General features: G+C 41.2%; 1 protein-coding gene across 9 annotated transcripts in view; it reads right to left on the bottom strand.

Annotated features, from left to right (window-relative positions):
• Positions 1–9,275: 9,275 nt before the first annotated feature.
• The window catches only part of KDM2B (lysine demethylase 2B), a 139,384-nt gene continuing 128,797 nt past the window's right edge, over positions 9,276–19,862 (bottom strand). For all 9 annotated transcript variants that reach the window (XM_083151348.1, XM_083151349.1, XM_083151351.1 and 6 more), the window contains 4 exons: positions 18,710–18,873; positions 12,996–13,157; positions 12,066–12,284; positions 9,276–10,600 (listed from right to left, as the gene is read on the bottom strand). In XM_083151348.1, the coding sequence (XP_083007474.1) occupies positions 10,419–10,600; positions 12,066–12,284; positions 12,996–13,157; positions 18,710–18,873 (727 nt within the window). In that variant the 3' untranslated portion in view covers positions 9,276–10,418. The remainder of the gene's footprint in view (positions 10,601–12,065; positions 12,285–12,995; positions 13,158–18,709; positions 18,874–19,862) is intronic.

The raw sequence follows: 19,862 nt of genomic DNA, 5'->3' as shown, positions 1-19,862 counted from the left end.
TTCTGTTTGAAGGGACTGACTTGCATAAGAAGCTAGCGTAAAAGGATTTGAGGAATTCTTCTAAAGCTGGGTACAAACGATAAGATATTTCCTTACAATATGCACGGTAATGATATCCTGCATATCGAATAGTGTGTACCATTGGCAGATCTAGACTTTTCTTCTAGGGGGGCAGCGGTTAGACCTGCTTGTTTGCAGGTCTAACCTCCAGATCCCATTTGACCACACGGCACCAGGCATTGGATGCAACATCATAATCGGGCCTTTTCATATACTTGGGAACTTTTCTCTTACAATGACAGACACCAGTGGTCATCATTCACAACTTCTGGTGCTCTTCTAGTGACCTAGAGTCTGCCCAGATATAGCACTAAGAGGAGATTATCCTCTTTTAAATGATGCGCCTTCATAATATAGATGTTGGGTGTAATATGCCATTGATCTGCATATGAATGGTCAGGATGCCAGTAAAAATTCTAACCTTAATCCTACCCAACCCCACAAGCAGCCTAACCTCCCCCTAATGCCAAATTATAAACCTAATCTAATACTAGCCTTCAGGATCTGTCGGCATTGTGACCAACAGGGTTCCCACTGTCAGAATCCTGACAGCTGGGATCCTAACTACATACCCTTAGTAGTTGTTGCCTCATGATGACCTTATAACAACTGAAAACAGTATGCAAATAAACATTTCCACAGATTGGGGGTATCCAAAGCCCAAATCTACCCACCCGGTGTCAAATAAAAAAAGGTGACCCCTCATCTAATTTGGTAGGTTGTTCTTGTTGGGCTACCATATTATTCCTACATATAGAGGTTCAATTGAGACAGAAAAAAAATCCAAATAAGATATAATTTTCAAGTGCAGATCTGTTGGTGGAAACCTACACGTAGAAGCATGCCTTTTGCTATCCTGTTTGCTTTTGGTTAACTTGATTGAACTTTCAATAAAAAAAAAAAAACACACACTTCGCTAGTGATATTCCTAGTACCTAAAATCTCCTGTAATTCATCTAGGGCAGGGGTGTCCAAACTTTTTGAGACGTGGGCCAGATTTGGTGAGGTGAAAATGTGGGGGGCCGACCATTCAGCCTGACATTATTTGAATCATTAATCACATCAGAATGGTCCCCCACTCTGCCCCCATTCACTCTATGTCCCCCAGCCTGCCCCTTCACTGTATTTCCCCCAGCCTGCCCCCATTCACTGTATGTTCCCCCCTCTGCACCCAGCCTGCCCCCTTCTCTTAATGTCCATCAGTGCCTCCATTCAGTGTATGTCCCGAAGCCTGACCCTCCTTCACTGTATGACTCCCATTCACTGTATGTCTCCCAGGCTGCCCCTGCTCCCCCTTCTCTGAATGGCCATCACTGCCTCCATTCACTGTATGTCCCCCAGCCTGACCCTCCTTCACTGTATGTCCCCCACTCTGCCCCCTCCCTTCTCTGTATGTTTCCCAGCCCCTTGTGTGAGCCAGAGGAAGGAGAGTCAAAGCAGTCACTGCAAGGACAGGAGATGCTTGGGCTCCAGCTGCTGCCCTCCTCCACTCTGCATGTTACGGGAGCAAGCTTCCCCCTTGCTGCCCCCCTCCCCAAACACTGCTCTCACTGTGATTGTGGAGTAGGGTGATATGCGATTGCAGCAGCAGGGGTAGAACGCCAAACACATCTGACTGTGGCGGCCGGCACCTCCTCACTGCAGCACCAGGGCCCCACCTTTAGTGTCCTGTGCTGTGCTTCCCACATCTGATGCTCAGCCCGCTTCCAGCTGGAGGCTGCAGGCCACTTGAAATGACAGCACGGGCTGCAATTGGCCCCCGGGCCTGACTTTGGGCATGCCTGATCTAGGGGGTCGAGATTTTAGCCATGCAGCTCTGACTCTGTAATGCACTTCCCCCCCATAGTTCGGAGAGGTTCCCAGTCTAGAATATTTTAAAAGCAGACTCAAGACTTTCCTGTTGTCTCAAGCATTTCTGTAATTCCCCTAAGTATTGTTTATGAAAAGCTTTTCTGTACTAAGTTGTTACTGTACTGTATTACATTCATTCTGTTAAGCGCCTTTGAAGAAAGAGCGCTATATAAATAAAATTATTATATTTTCTAGACTTCTACAGTTTGATTAAAAGAGGTAAATGAGTGCTACTTAAAAAATAAAAAAAAGCAGACAGACTTTTCAAGTCCTGCACCTCGGCAGCTGACCACTGGCTATTACATTTAACCTAAAGGCTCCTTAAAACGAAAAAAATTAAATAAAAACGTTTTTTTGGGGGGTAAATCAAAAACAGGAGATACTGAAATGTGACAAATGCTAACTTCAAAATCTGGCCTCTGCACAGGAATGAGGAAACCCACGGTAGCCAAAGGGTTGATGATGTGCCAATGTGTTTTAGAGATTCAGGAGAACTTATATTGATGTGTATTTGGAATATTCCAACTGCATTTAGGCCTATTCATTTTAATCAATGTCTGGAAGTTTCATGTGTTACAAATATGAGAAATAAAATATAAACATATATAGGTGATAATTACATAAAATTGTATACACTTTTTTTTATGCCTTGTAGTATAATAGTTCAGCAAAGCCTTTCAGTGCATAGTGTCAGTCTAGAGTGAGAACACCTACTTCTGCAGTGTATGCTTGTTCCTCTTTCTCCAGGAAGCCCTCAGGCGTATTTGTCTATTGCACTCAGATTGTTTGGTGGTTAAACATTATGCCATACAATTTTCTTTCTGCCATTTTAGAACTGCAGCGTTGTTTGTATCATTGCAGCTAAAACTTGCAGAGTGCTGATAATATTTTCTTACTCCCGATTAAAGTTATCATGCATATTTTCTGCATTGGTATCAAGAACATTCACATTGTTTTTCATAAATGATAAAAAAAAACATTTTAGATGTATAACAAAAGGGCACAGTAAGAATAGCCAACTGCTTGGATTTTTTTTTTTTGAAACCATTATACATATTAAAATTTTTTAACGAAAAAGATCCATTGTATTATTTACATGTGCTATGTTGCTTAATTATTGCATATCAAGTGAGAAGGTAAACATAAGGTCTTGTTTTTATCATATTACTATGTTATGCTTTAGCATAAAACTTTATAAGGTGGCAGCACGGAGGGTGTACGCACTGATGTCATGGGTTCAATTCCCACCATGGCTCTTTGTATAGTCTCCCTGTGCTTGAGTGGGTTTCCTCTTGGTACTCCCACAATCCAAAAATATACTGGGCTCCCATCAAAATTAACCCTAGAGTGAATGTGTCTGCGTGTACATGTGGTAGGTAATATAGATTGTAAGCTCCAGTGGGGCTGTGATGTGATGATGTGAATGTTCAACTATACTCTGTAAAGCGCTGTGGTATATGTGTGTGCCATATAAGAAACTGTTGTTATCAGGCACAACACATCAGGCCAGTGATTAGTAAATGTTTATGCACTTCATCAGCTGAAAGGCCAATCATGTTAATAGAACTAATGTGACTTCCCCACAAAATTAAAATCACTTCCCTCGTAAATAGTCTTTTAAAATGTTCAAAAATACCTTAACTAGGTCCTGTGGATTGTACAGGGCTCCTTGCAATTGCTAAGAGTAAAGAAAATTGTATCATCTAAAAATAGAAAGGTGTATAAATATAAACGAGATAATAATTTAAAAAAATTGCCAATATGGCACTGTTAAAGACTAGCTGAACATACAGCATTTGATTGGGAAAATTCCATACATATATCAAATTAACACTATTGAAAAATAGTTTATTTGAATGCCAAAAGAAAAAAAAACATATAGAAATCATTCTGATGGCTGCGTACCACCACCATATAAAGCACTAGGAAGTACTATGGCCATAGAATACCAGTCTACATTTTTATGTGAACGTACGGCAAGTCCTTAATCATGACAACGCACAAACACTATATACAAGGTGTGAAACACAGAATGGAATATTTAAGAATGACTATTTAATTTGGGTAAACAAGCTTGAATAATTTCAGGCACATTTTTATTCCACTATTAAATAGGTGACTTGAATACAAAGTACAACTATACCAAAAACATGAGTCTTCTTATATTGCATGATACTCCAGGCAAGTGGCAGAGGTTCCCAGTGGATTAAACAGGTCAGGAAAGAGGGATGGAATAAAGTAGAGGGAGGAGAGACTTTAAATGGTGAGTTTAGGATTGATTTTTATTTGGAAGTTTGGAAAAGGTTACATTGCGTGTCCAGGAAGAAATGTCACGATTTGTGGAAAACAGGTGACTGGTTCTTTCATCCTGACAACACATTTTTAACCAAAAAACATGATACCTTATCTCACCCTGTGCGACTTTTTTTATTTTTTTTATTTCCTCGGATGAGAAGACACCTTAACAGGAAGAAACATTTGCTGATATTGAAGAAGAGGTGAAACAAAAGAAAATTAATTGGCAGGAGTACTAAAATGCACCAACGAAGAGTTAAAAAAAAATTGAATATGTTTGCACAAATGTATTGATTGAAGAGGAGAGTTCTTTGAATGTGACTTAAGTTTCAAATTGCACAAATACATACACAATGTTTTCTAAATGGTTACCTTTTTATATAGTGTGGCTTAAGAAACAAATCCTTCCATAGATATATAGTGGAATTAAAACCATTCCATGAAAATTATTATAGATATTTTCGATCCTCAAGAGAAGCAGCAAAAAGATTTAACTAAATTTGACAAATACTGGTACAAGAGAACGCAGTTTTGGATAATCTTTTGTCCTGTATGTGCCACAAAATGGCCTGAACAGAATTACAGCATCTAAAGACTCTGGATGTGAAAGGACGGAGACTCCCACTTTCAATCACATAGCTTTGCACCAGCGGGTCTCTGAGCATGGAGCACGGCACACTTATCCACTGGCCTCGGCACCTGCTGATAGGGATCCAAGCTCATGTGTCAATGTAGTTATCCCTTGCCATCAGATCAGCTTATGCCGTATTGGCTAAGGGACCATTGCTGTAACACGTTGATTTGCATACGCTATTTTTATTTAATGTTTTGTCTAGGGGACATGGACGCATTTACGAGCCTAACATCCAGGAAACATTGGTTTAACATGTTCGTTTGCATCTGTATACACTATTTTTAATTGAATGATTTATTGGTTTTTCTTTTATTGACTCTCCATCTGATTTACAGTAATCACTGGCCATTTGCAAGAGCTTGTACTGTACAGTATATCCATACGCCACGATTCACTCTTAAGTACTGGATTAATGGAGTATTAGCCTCCCAGTGTTGGAGATGTGTATTGCATGCTATGTATGTTGTTGCGCGACAAATCCTCTGTTTAGGCAGAGAAAATGCATCAATGAAGGAGGCTCCATATAGAAGGTATTAAGTTCCCAACAAGCATCAAAAATTCTCAGTGTACCTTCAACAGTCATTGGAGAGGTATTGCCTCCTTTACTCACATCTGACAGCACTGCACTAAAATGTTAATTCTGGCTGGACATGAATTTGCTACAATATATAAAACTTATTCAGCACCTATGCTGAACAACCTTGTTTTTTTTATTATCTGCTACTAGATACATTTTTATTAATTGCATTTCTTAACATTTTATGGTTTACTACAAACACTTGACATTAATTGTTATAAAAAGGTAATAAAAAATATCTACAGTGCATCCAGAATGTATTCACAACACATTTTTATGTTACAGCCTTATTCCAAAATAAATAAATTGTTTCCCTCAATTCTACACAAAATACGCCCGGCAATGACAACATAAAAAAAAATTGGGGAGATGTTTGCAAAAAAAAAAAAATATTCAGGATTTACAGCCTTTGATATTGAGCTCAGGTGCATCTGGTTTCCACTGCTTATCCTTGAAATATCCCTACAGCTTAATTGGAGTCCACCTTTCTATATAAAGGTCTCAAACTTGACAGTGCATGTCAGAGTACAAACCAACATTAAAGCTGGGTACACATATGTACAATTTCATTTTTCTTGCGACCGTTCGATCGACCGAATACACGTTCGGCCGTCCAAAACATACGACCGTTCTGCGCGTACACATATGTACAATTTTACTTGCGACGTCCGATGTACTCCCGTCCAAACAATCGCAAGAAGAAGTATATGAGAGACCCTGTAACCCTTTGCCTGCTGTTTTAACTAATGTGTGTTTAATGCCTCACTGCCCAACACTTTAGAGGCATCACTTTAAGACATTAATCAATGTTGAAGTTTTAATAGTGTTATGGTGCCCTGCAAAGAGCTTCCAGCACACTATTAAAACTTCAACATTGATTAATGTCTTAAAGTGATGCCTCTAAAGTGTTGGGCAGTAAAGGCATTAAACACACATTAGTTAAAACAGCAGGCAAAGGGTTACAGGGTCTCTCATAATGCAGCATACCACCGTGCTTTGTAAAACTGTCAAGCATATCGATCGAACGTGCGTACACACTTCACTTTTGTTCCGATATGGAGCCGTCCTGTCGGATGAAATATTAAGCAGCAAGGAACCTTCGACCGACCGTGGACGGCCAAGAGCGTTTTTGGCCGTTTATCGATCGCACAGCAGCAATTGGGACAGCGTACACACCTATACAATCGAACGGCCGTTTGCCCCCAGATTGGAAGAACGGCCCGACGATTGTATATATGTGTACCTAGCTTAAGTCCAAAGGAATTGTCTGTAGACCTCTGAGACAGGACTGTCTCGAAGCCCAAATCTGGGGTACAGAAAAATATCTGGTGCTTTGAAGGACTCTTCCTAAAGCTGGCCAGCCATCTAAACTGAGCTATCGGGGTAGAAGGGCCCTAGTCAGAGCTACAGCATTCCTCTGTGGAGAGAGGAGGGGTGTGGTATAGGGTTCCAAAAAATATCTGGTGCTTTGAAGGACTCTTCCTAAAGCTGGCCAGCCATCTAAACTGAGCTATCGGGGTAGAAGGGCCCTAGTCAGAGCTACAGCATTCCTCTGTGGAGAGAGGAGGGGTGTGGTATAGGGTTCCGAAAAATATCTGGTGCTTTGAAGGACTCTTCCTAAAGCTGGCCAGCCATCTAAACTGAGCTATCGGGGTAGAAGGGCCCTAGTCAGAGCTACAGCATTCCTCTGTGGAGAGAGGAGGGGTGTGGTATAGGGTTCCAAAAAATATCTGGTGCTTTGAAGGACTCTTCCTAAAGCTGGCCAGCCATCTAAACTGAGCTATCGGGGTAGAAGGGCCCTAGTCAGAGCTACAGCATTCCTCTGTGGAGAGAGGAGGGGTGTGGTATAGGGTTCCGAAAAATATCTGGTGCTTTGAAGGACTCTTCCTAAAGCTGGCCAGCCATCTAAACTGAGCTATCGGGGTAGAAGGGCCCTAGTCAGAGCTACAGCATTCCTCTGTGGAGAGAGGAGGGGTGTGGTATAGGGTTCCAAAAAATATCTGGTGCTTTGAAGGACTCTTCCTAAAGCTGGCCAGCCATCTAAACTGAGCTATCGGGGTAGAAGGGCCCTAGTCAGAGCTACAGCATTCCTCTGTGGAGAGAGGAGGGGTGTGGTATAGGGTTCCGAAAAATATCTGGTGCTTTGAAGGACTCTTCCTAAAGCTGGCCAGCCATCTAAACTGAGCTATCGGGGTAGAAGGGCCCTAGTCAGAGCTACAGCATTCCTCTGTGGAGAGAGGAGGGGTGTGGTATAGGGTTCCGACTGGCCGGACCCACAGCATGTTGAGCGCAACAAAGCCCCTTGCCGGCTTGCTGTGCTCGCCACGCTGCGGGCATGGTGGCTCGCTACGCTTGCCACCTATTCTATTCTCCCTCTATGGGGGTCGTGGACCCCCACAAGGGAGACTAGCCGGTGGCCATTTAGCCCCCGTGTGTCGGGGCTTTGACTGTCGGGATCCCGACGTCGGGTAAATGACTGCCGTGTTCCAGACTGTCGGGACCCCGCCTGGCACCTGAGAGGAGAACCTTCCAGAAGGACAATCATCTCTGCAGCAATCCACTATTCAGGCCTGTATGGTAGAGTGGCCAGATGGAAGCCACTCCTTGGTAAAAAGCACATGGCAGCCCACCTGGAGTTTGTCAAAATGCACCTGAAGGACACTCAGTCCATGAGAAACTAAAGTCTCTGATCTAAGGAGACAAACATTGAACTATTGGCGTGAATGCCAGGAGCGATGGCACCGATCATCACCAGGCCAATACCATCCCTACATTGAAGTATGGTGGTGGCAGCATCATGTTGTGGGGATTTTTTTTCAGCTGCAGGAACTGGGAGACTAGTTAGGGTAGAGGGAAAGAGGAATGCAGCAATGTACAGAAAATCTGGTCCAGTGCGCTCTTTACCTCAGACTTGGGCGACATCTTTTAGCAGGACAACGACCCTTAGCACACAGCCAAGATATCAAAGGAGTGGCTTCAGGACAACTCTGAATGTCCTTAAGTGGCCCAGCCAGAGCTCAGACTTGAATACCCGGAGAGATCTGAAAATGACTGCATCACCTCTCAAGCTCCATCAGGTTGGATGGGAAGTGTCAGTGATCAAAGAGGAATGGGTGAAACTGTCCATAGATAGTTGTGACAAGCTTGTGGCATCATATTCAAAAAGACTTGAGGCTGTAATTGCTGCCAAAAGGTGTATCAAAGTATTGAGCAAAGGCTGTGAATACTTATGTACATGTGATTTCTTCGCAAAATCTCCCAAAAAAAGCTTTTTCATGTTGTCATTATGGGGCATTGTATGTAGAATTTTGAGGGAAAAATTAATTTATTCCATTTTGGAATAAGGCTGTAACATAACAAAATGTGGAAAAATGTAAGTGATGTGAATACTTTCTGGAAGAAATGTATATTTGCTTAAGTTTAGACAAACGGCACAATCTGGCATTATAGTAAATGTAAATCCTACAAGAAAGAAACCTCTGTGCAGGCATTAATACGTTAATAGAGGATCAGTTCTTGCGGGGTCCCAGAGCTACAGCACAGCTAGAGGGAACACCAGTCTAAATACCACAAAAATGTGTATAGTAATTATAAAGCAATTAAAAATGATTAATGCATAAAAAGAAAAATTATGAAAAAGCAAGACACACCTCTATCTAACACACCCCAGGTAGGCAAAGCTGCCTATTTTGTCAGCCCTGAACCAAACAATTTCTGAAGGCAGCCATGGATGGATGCGAGTGTGATATGACAAGGTGTTTTTTTTGTTCTTTTTTTGTATGTTGATGTTAGAAAAATGTAGCATTGTCAGAATAATTGGCTATAATTTAAAAACTGAAATGAAACACAGGTGACAGGTTATTTAGTAAAAGATTTTAATAAATGTGTTCATAAATAAACATGATACACTTTAATTCCAACAACGTTACTTACATTAAAAAAAGTATACATCTGACTCCAAGGTGTAGGAGTGGAATAGATTTGCAATGCATTGGTGTAAATGCATTTACTTAGTCTCCTATACAACGATAACCCCACTCTTAAATTCCAGTGCAAGGGGCATCTATTTTACAAAAGGAGATTTACAAGTGGTGTTTGAGGAGACCCGAGTGCGTCCTGGTAAATGAGCTGGCTCTACCTCATAACAATCTGCAGCCAGATAACGGTGGTAAACTTTTATTTTTTTTTAACAGTAAACACAAAGTCTAGGAATAATCTGGTTGGGGCATTCTACAAAAAGAAAAAACACCTTACAACAATGGCACTTCTGAAGGCAAGTATGTTACAGTTGGGCCCAAAGATTTGGACAAGTAGTCCAATGGCACATTAGTGGAGATTGCCTGATCGATTTGCCCTGCATCACTAAATATTCGTTCAAGAGGCCACAAAGCTTCATGCTATGCTGGATCTTCGTGTGCAGAAAGGGTCTTTCAAATGAATAAACATACATGTCTGCTCAGCATGCATATGTCCCATGTAAAATGCGAAGTTAAACATGCTTTAGAAGTGGTCACACACAAAATAAGGGCTCAAAATGTAGTTTTAATTAACTGTACATGGAAAGATTGGCAGTTGACCCTTAACCCGTGTCCCCAGAAAATTACCACTTGTATCATACATTGGAAATATAACTTTCTAATCGTCGTATACAAAAATATTTCTGCATAATGTATGACAAATTCTTTTTTTCCCGCCAGATTTTGGAAGGCTTCTTTGTTCTGCATGGTCCACTTCTAAAGACACACAAAGCTCAAAAGTTGAACAGTGTAAGAGCCAATACAATAAACGTTACCAAGCACATGCCCTTTGATTGTGAAAAACATTGTCCTTGAAAGGTTAAACGTCCAGTGTCAACCTTTTACAGCTGGTGTTTGTGGTGCTGGAGGAACCATTGGAGAAGTCTCAGCAGAACCGAGGCTGGTAAACCTCAAACTTCTTCGCTTTTAAGGCCAAAATAGTCTTTCAGGCGCAGCTTTAAAGGAAAACATTTTATACATTAGATTAGCTGATCTTTTGCAGCAGCTTTTCCTCTATTTGTCCAAACTGTACAATTACAGACATTTCCGCTATGAACTGTTCACAGCTTTCTTTAGTAACCTGTTTGCAGAATCGGAGGTCAATCATACAGATGTTGCCACAGCGCTTGAAGTACGTCAGGCACAAGTCTGTCACGTTATTGCAGTCTGGAAAGACAGATCAGAGAGTCATTGAAAAGTTATATAAATTCTAAACTTGTCATAAATTGTATTACTTTTACCAGTTGCATGTCAGGAATAGAATACGAGGGTTGTTCAAAAAGTAATGCCCAAATGCTCAAAACTCTGAAATAATATGCAATGTTTTTTAGAAAATTTTTAAGTGTAGTTTAATATGTCTGCTAACGCTAACACACACACACAATTTTTGTTTAGGTAGTCCAAGAAATACCATTGAATCCAAGATGAAACAAATGTTCATTGAATTTCTGGAAAAAGAAGAAGGCTACAGTGCTGCAGAAATCCACAGAAGACTGAAATAAGTGTATGGTGAGTGTATGAAGAGTTTTGAATCGGGAGAATCGTCTGTGTGCGACAAACCTTGTGGTGGCAGACCATCAACTGCAGTGACAGCAGAGAACACACACAAAGTCGACCCAACCCCTGGAATTTTCCAAAGTAGCGTCACAGCTTGGGTTGAGAGGAAGAAAATGTTTAAGGGAAGATGGTGATTTTTTGAGTAGTCATTCTGTTACTAAGTCTTCAAAGTATTTTATGGCAAATTTTAAAATCTGGATCTATAATAAATTTTGAGTTATGAGCATTTAGGCATTACTTTTTGGCCACATATATACAGCCCAATCACCCAGTTATTTGCACTGATCCTGTTCATTTTTTTTTAATGCAAATTGGCAAACTGAGGATTCCCAACATGTTAGATTTTCCAGATGTCGGTACAATGGGGAATTGCCTGATGTGTGGACCAATTCATTTGTTTTGTCATTTAGCATATTGTCTATTTGTGCATGTTTCCGCTTATCAATTTTGAGTTATGAGCATTTAGGCATAGTGTGAAAAATGTCTACAGAGTGTAAGCAAAGACTGCGGTTCTCTATGCACCCACCCCACCCATCAATTCATCTGTCTACAATCAATGCAAACAAATAATTTTCAAGTCCTGATCATGTTAGGCAGGTATACAATTTTTATCAGGTCCTCCACAAGAGATATTAAAGATCAAATTAGGTGAAAAACAGAAAAACTAGCAATTCAAAGTGCTCTAACAAAAAGAAGATTATAGCTATTCCGCTCTGAAATTGTATTCCTCCTCCTGAAATACAATCCTAAAAATAGACTTAAAGAAGAAAAAAAATTGAACAATTAACTTTGGGCTTAAACTTCAGTCATAAGACAGTGAGGTAGAGAAATACGTTATGAGAAAAATGTAGCTGAAAATAGTGTTTTGTTTTTTTTTCTATCCCAGCTTTCTATGACTTCTCTGTGCTGCAATATTGCAATTATACCAAATATCAGCCATCTTTATAGGATTCTAAATGAAAAAAAAAAAAAAAATAATGGTGTTCGAGACTACTAACTTACAGCGCTGGACCGCACCACACGGATTGGCCCATCAACAAAAAAAACGTACTTTCCCATGTTCTGCATCATATACCTGATAAGTTGATTTCTGATAAAGAATCCCTGGTAGATGTACCCACTGCAGTTAGCAGGTTAATAGACTGATCAGTAACATGGTTACAGTAACTCAGGTCCAGCTTGGCAAGAAGAGGCATGTGCCGAATCATGAGGCGTAAGGAAGCATCTGTGAGGTCCAGTCCTGCTAGACGAAGCTCTGTTATGTTCCTTAATTTGCTACGGTTGTCTATCTGACCTGCAGGAATTAAAATGTCGTATAAAAAGGTTGCAGTTTGTCAAGCTCTTAGGCCAGTATTCAATTAGCCACAAACATCATGTATCACCAGGGGGCATGTTCAATTAGCCACAATAAGCCGGTGTGAGCCACAGCCTATCAGGGATGTTGATTCATGGGCAGGTGAAGCAAAATAGCCAAACGCAGCACCAATTTCGCACTTGAGTGGGACTGCAGCAGGCGAAAATACACAGGCTCAGGGAAACCTTTTTGCTTTTGGCCAAAAATCTGTATTGTACCCAGTAATGATAGTTTCATTGGTTAAAAGAACATAAGTACATAAGTTATTCTGAACTGAAGAGAGATTAGAAAACGTATAGGGCTGATTCATTCCCAAATTAGGCAACTAAAAATATCACCAATTTATTCTTATGGAGATAATTTGATGCACTATATAGGAAACAGTTAATAAATAGAGGCATGAAGTATAGCAGCCCTTAAATCTTGTGCAAAATACCCGAGACATTCAAAGATTTTTGCACAGAGCCATCAACCATCTGCCTGTGCAGAGGAGGCTTGACCTAAAACCCAAGCAGGCTCCTCCTGAGTGGCTGCCACAAAACCTGAAGACTCCTGGCCAACCAAAGTGTCTCAATGTACATATGAACAATCAAGGAACATTTAAATATCTCTGAACCTATTATACTACATTTCTGTTCATTCCAAGCATACCTGGTCGATTATCTGTAGGCGGCGACAAGAGATCCCTCATCTGTGCGTCTTTTAGCCCTTCTACCCACTGGACATTGAGAGATCTCAGTAACGGGCAGCTGGAACTGCAAAGTGCCGAGACCGCAATCCAAGAACAGCCAGATAAATTAAGATCTCGTAGAGCTAAAATAAATACAAGGAGAAGGTAGATTGAATTGGCATACTCAGGTAGCTGAAATAATTACAAAGTGCCTTCTGCTCACATTTCATTCTTCAATCACAGCCTCATTAACTAAACACTATGGTAAAATCTGGAACATGCAAGAGAAGAATGTGGAATTTCAACTAATTCAGGTGCTTTGGTATTTATAGGTTTATAAACTACTGGTCAGCCCAGGACCTTACAATTTATGTCAGCCCTACTGTTGGAAGGTACTATGGTTGGACTTCAAATGGAATGCATTTTGCTTGAACTTTGGACTACATAGTACAAATCTGCACTATATATAGTCTTGCCTACCAAGACAATTTTCGATTTGATTTCAGGAGCGTGCATCGGGATCAAATCTGCATCCAATAGGGAAAAAACCATTTGATGCACATTTGATTTTGATTCTGCTTCTATAAGCAAGATAGAATAGAAAAATACTACATATCTCACCATGTGTATGCTCTATAAGACACCCAAACAAAAACAAGGTTCTGAGGCAGCTGCTTTCTTACCTCTGGATGACATGGTGTCACAAGTTCAGGAAAGTATCCACACATGCAACTAGAGTGTGTAATACACCAGTGTAAGGTAGAATATCGTGCACAACAGTATCTTTCTTTTTCCCTCAACAGGGAGTAGAACTACCAGTTATACACTAAACACCCAGACACAAGTCAAAAAATGCCAGTAAAATAAAGCAAATGTCTCAACTGTCCAGCAGAAGCAGGCAGGAGGACAGCTGAATCTGGCCCAAGAGTGAGGTATAGGGGATAGCAAGCTCAAGTCTTCTTCTCTGAATGTATTCCAGCAGCAATATGCTCTAAAAATGGCTGCCCAGCATTATCTCGGCGGGCCCACAGAGAAAAAGAGCTGAGAACCTGGGACAGGCTCTGAGTAATCTACTAGCAAATCCCAGGGGTAGGGGAGCGAGCTGTGCACCCTCCTCCTCAAATATTAAACCCCAGGGATCCTGCACACCTGCCCTGCTGCTGTGCCTAGTGAGAAGGCGCAGGATACTGGGACCTCACTGCATCTGCCCTCCCCAATGTCTCCAAGCGTGGGGAAGGATCGCTTCTGATTGGTACCATGGCTTGCTGGACACTCCAGGCGGCTATTCAGGATGTGTTCTGCGGGGGAGTGTAGTGCAGGGCTGAGACAGAAGTTACTAGTCTGATGCTAGTGCTGCCGTCCCAGCGTGAGGAACTGCAGTGATGAGCAACCTGGTTCCCCTGCCACACCACTTATAACTTGAAGTAAAATAAATGAAATGAAAGAAAGAAAACAGGCTGAACCCTATAAAAAAATGGTGCCTACTCTGCCTTGGCACCAAAAGAAAAAACTATCAGGCCAGGGCTTTTTTGGTGCCTGCCCGCCAAGCCGATACTCACTGTAATGCCTCCTGTGCCCCTTAGTGGACCAAATAGAAAGTGATATTGCCTACAATGAAAGGAGGCAGTATTTTTGGTGAGGTGAAGCAATATTCATGAGAATATAAGCAAATGGTTCCCAAATTGGGTGCTTCAAGACACTTGCAGGGGTGCCTCAGGTTGGCAGTCCATTACCAATTTGAATTTATGGTCAAAGTAGTAAGAAAAACCAGTTCTTGTGGCTGCCAATTATAAAATACATGAAAAAAAAAAACTTAACCTAAGGAAGATGAATACAATTAAGTAAATTTTATATTTATGAATTTCTCCATAAGAAACTTTAGGTCTAGGGCAGGGCTTAAGCATTTTTTTTTTAAATCTAGGATCCTTAAAATCTAGGAGCCAGGATGAAAGTGTAGGAGCCAGGCAAGCTTATGGGTGCCCATACACAGTGCAATGTGCGCCATACATTTTTATTTAGATCGCATCACATTTACTTCTAAACGCATGCAATGTGCTACAACAGCGTGCGTTTTGAACTAGATGGGATCTAGTTAAGAAAGAACTTGCTGCACATAATTGTTGTACCATGCAATGGACAAAGACCTGATTCTGCTTCCTCCCTTGTGGGAAAAAAAAATCTGGTCGCTAGGAAGCAGACCTGGCGCCCGGAATTTGTCGAGCCCTGGGCTAGGGGTGTCAGGATAACAATTCTGATACCTTAGGGCAGGGACAGGGAACGTTCGGCCTTTCAGCAGCTGTTGAACTACACACCCCAGAACGCTTTGCTACAGTTTTAGCATGGCCAAACAGAAAAACTGTAGCAGTGCATTCTGGGATGTGTAGTTCAGCAACAGCTAGAGGGCCAAAGGTTCCCCATCCCTGCCGTAAGGTGTCGGGATTCCAAAAATGTTTGGGAACCACTGATATAAGCAATTAAATGAGGCACTACAGGACCATTATTTACAAGGCCCTGACTGCTATAAAGTTTAAATGATGCATTGTCATAGCTGAAATAAAAAAAGGCTTGCCTCTGCTATATGTAAGAGGTGCTGTTTTCACCGATGATGAATACTTAGATGTGGCTAATTTGCCTGATGGCAAACTGAAATGGGAAGTATGTACACTGGTGCTCCTAGCAACAGTGGACCAGTGAAACTTCCATTGTGTTTATTTAGAGAGCATCTGGTGAGTATTGCCCATGGTGCTAGTCTGATTTCTGCGCACACTCACAGAATTGCCAACTGGTCTGTGATATATACAGTGGGGCAAAAAAGTATTTAGTCAGCCACCAATTGTGCAAGTTCTCCCACTTAAAAAGATGAGAGAGGCCTGTAATTTTCATCATAGGTATACCTCAACTATGAGAGACAAAATGAGGAAAAAAAATCCAGAAAATGACATTGTCTGATTTTTAAAGAATTTATTTGCAAATTATGGTGGAAAATAAGTATTTGGTCAATAACAAAAGTTCATCTCAGTACTTTGTTATATACCCTTTGTTGGCAATGACAGAGGTCAAACGTTTTCCGTAAGTCTTCACAAGGTTTTCACAAACTGTTGCTGGTATTTTGGCCCATTCCTCCATGCAGATCCCCTCTAGAGCAGTGATGTTTTGGGGCTGTCGCTGGGCAACACGGACTTTCAACTCCCTCCAAAGATTTTCTATGGGGTTGAGATCTGGAGACTGGCTCGGCCACTCCAGGACCTTGAAATGCTTCTTACGAAGCCACTCCTTTGTTACCCGGGCAGTGTGTTTGGGATCGTTGTCATGCTGAAAGACCCAGCCACGTTTCATCTTCAATGCCCTTGCTGATGGAAGGAGGTTTTCACTCAAAATCTGACGATACATGGCCCCATTCATTCTTTCCTTTACACGGAGCAGTCGTCCTGGTCCCTTTGCAGAAAAACAGCCCCAAAGCATGATGTTTCCACCCCCATGCTTTACAGTAGGTATGGTGTTCTTTGGATGCAACTCAGCATTCTTTCTCCTCCAAACACGACGAGTAGAGTTGTTACCAAAAAGTTCTATTTTGGTTTCATCTGACCATATGACATTCTCCCAGTCCTCTTCTGGATCATCCAAATGCTCTCTAGCAAACTTCAGACGGGCCTGCACATGTACTGCCTTTAGCAGGGGGACACGTCTGGCACTGCAGGATTTGAGTCCCTGGCGGCGTAGTGTGTTACTGATGGTAGCCTTTGTTACTTTGGTCCCAGCTTTGTTGGCAATGACAGAGGTCAAACGTTTTCCGTAAGTCTTCACAAGGTTTTCACAAACTGTTGCTGGTATTTTGGCCCATTCCTCCATGCAGATCTCCTCTAGAGCAGTGATGTTTTGGGGCTGTCGCTGGGCAACACGGACTTTCAACTCCCTCCAAAGATTTTCTATGGGGTTGAGATCTGGAGACTGGCTCGGCCACTCCAGGACCTTGAAATGCTTCTTACGAAGCCACTCCTTTGTTACCCGGGCAGTGTGTTTGGGATCGTTGTCATGCTGAAAGACCCAGCCACGTTTCATCTTCAATGCCCTTGCTGATGGAAGGAGGTTTTCACTCAAAATCTGACGATACATGGCCCCATTCATTCTTTCCTTTACACGGAGCAGTCGTCCTGGTCCCTTTGCAGAAAAACAGCCCCAAAGCATGATGTTTCCACCCCCATGCTTTACAGTAGGTATGGTGTTCTTTGGATGCAACTCAGCATTCTTTCTCCTCCAAACACGACGAGTAGAGTTGTTACCAAAAAGTTCTATTTTGGTTTCATCTGACCATATGACATTCTCCCAGTCCTCTTCTGGATCATCCAAATGCTCTCTAGCAAACTTCAGACGGGCCTGCACATGTACTGCCTTTAGCAGGGGGACACGTCTGGCACTGCAGGATTTGAGTCCCTGGCGGCGTAGTGTGTTACTGATGGTAGCCTTTGTTACTTTGGTCCCAGCTCTCAGCAGGTCATTCACTAGGTCCCCCCGTGTGGTTCTGGGATTTTTGATCACCGTTCTTGTGATCATTTTGACCCCACGGGGTGAGATCTTGCGGGGAGCCCCAGATCGAGGGAGACTATCAGTGGTCTTGTATGCCTTCCATTTCCTAATAATTGCTCCCACAGTTGATTTCTTCACACCAAGCTGCTTACCTATTGCAGATTCAGTCTTCCCAGCCTGGTGCAGGTCTACAATTTTGTTTCTGGTGTCCTTTGACAGCTCTTTGCTCTTGGCCATAGTGGAGTTTGGAGTGTGACTGTTTGAAGTGTTGGACAGGTGTCTTTTATATAGATAAAGAGTTCAAACAGGTGTCATTAATACAGGTAACGAGTGGAGGACAGAGGAGCCTCTTACAGAAGAAGTTACAGGTCTGTGAGAGCAAGAAATCTTGCTTGTTTGTTTTTGACCAAATACTTATTTTCCACCATAATTTGCAAATAAATTCTTTAAAAATCAGACAATGTCATTTTCTGGATTTTTTTTCCTCATTTTGTCTCTCATAGTTGAGGTATACCTATGATGAAAATTACAGGCCTCTCTCATCTTTTTAAGTGGGAGAACTTGCACAATTGCTGGCTGACTAAATACTTTTTTGCCCAACTGTATATGTATGTATATATATATATATATATATATATATATATATATATATATATATATATATATATATATATATATATATATATATATATATATATATATATATATATATATACTTGTAGACGGTCCGGCACTCTTGCTTCTATTACAGCTGCTTCCGTGCCTTCTATTGAGATGTAGATACAATCAGATAGAAGTATAGCGGCACTGGGAGACTTCTCAAATTTCTTTATTGCTGGCGTGCAAACATACACAGTGTCTGGGACACTGTGTATGTTTGCACGCCAGCAATAAAGAAATTTGAGAAGTCTCCCAGTGCCGCTATACTTCTATCTGATTGTATATATATGTATATATATATATATATATATATATATATATACATACATACATACATACACACACACTAGGGGGTACATTTACGAAGACGGGAGTTCTATTAAAATTCTACTTATTTAGCACCTACTACAATAGATAGAATCTTCTTGGTTGCCTATAGCAACATCCCATCTTCATAGACCTCTCATTTTAGTAAATGTACCCCTAGATCTGTGGGCAGACAGTGTAGTACCTGGAAGTCTGTTCATGAGCCAGCTGAGTTGTTTCTTGGATATATTTGTCCAGCTTAAATCTAAAGAAACTGGCTGTCTTCTGATGATCCCACTGAGCATAAGAGGAGTAATAGATTTGCAGCGATTTAAGTCAATGTGTGTCCACAATCTCTTATCACAACACCTGCAAAAGAAAAATATAGGACAAATCAGACAATTATAATTAGGCTATCATAAGGAGCTTAAATGGGAATGAAATGGTTATTTTGCAGTGATAAGATAATAACACTGTAAATTCTAAAGAGTACAGAAATAATATATATATATATATATATATATATATATATATATATATATATATATATATATATAATCCGAGGGAGCTGGCACTCAGAGTTGCTGTATGCTCTTCTAGTGCCCCGGTGCCTTCCCATAAGCCAGAGGGCTAGTAGATATGTGTCCGAGGTAGGCGGCACTCAGAGACGATGTAGACAATTTAAACCATAAAACGGTTTATTGTGAAAAAAATGAGGCAACGTTTCGGGGATGACCCCCTTTCCCTTGAGAAAGGGGGTCATCCCCGAAACGTTGCCTCATTTTTTTCACAATACATATCGGACACATATATATATAATAGTACTAGAAATGTCGTGCTTTATGTTGAGAATAAGGGCCTGATTTCTGAGGTGGGAGTAAAGTGCAAGTAACTGTGCACCTGGGCAAAACCATGCCGCTCTGCACTTTGGGAAGGTGTAGTGTGCAGGGAGATTTCGATTTGGGTGGGGTGGGTCTTACTGCAAATCTAAACCCCGATGTAAAAATAAAGATGTACAACATTTATTTATTTACAGTTTCTTATATAGCGCAGCATATTCTGTTGAGCTTTACAATTGATTAAACAAACTGGGTAGATACAAACAGACATGGAGGTAGGAGGGCCCATTTCTGGGCTACATGGAAAAGCAGCCAGTAATTACCTTGCATGCAAATGCATACATGTATTAGCACTCCTGTCATAGTGTAGTAACAGGTTTATTCCTGATACAGTTACCACCTAATTTTACAACAAAAAACTGGCAAAACTTATTGACTCAAGTGGGACCCTCACTGGAGTATAAGCCGAGGGGGGCTTTTTTAGCATAAAAAATGTTCTGAAAAAGTAGGCTTATACTC

This window comes from Crinia signifera, chromosome 1 (assembly GCF_055691185.1).
Source record: "Crinia signifera chromosome 1, ASM5569118v1, whole genome shotgun sequence".
In the NCBI taxonomy this organism is placed as follows: domain Eukaryota; kingdom Metazoa; phylum Chordata; class Amphibia; order Anura; family Myobatrachidae; genus Crinia; species Crinia signifera.
Note: the sequence above shows the minus strand (reverse complement) of the source record. Positions and strands in the feature narration are given on the sequence as shown.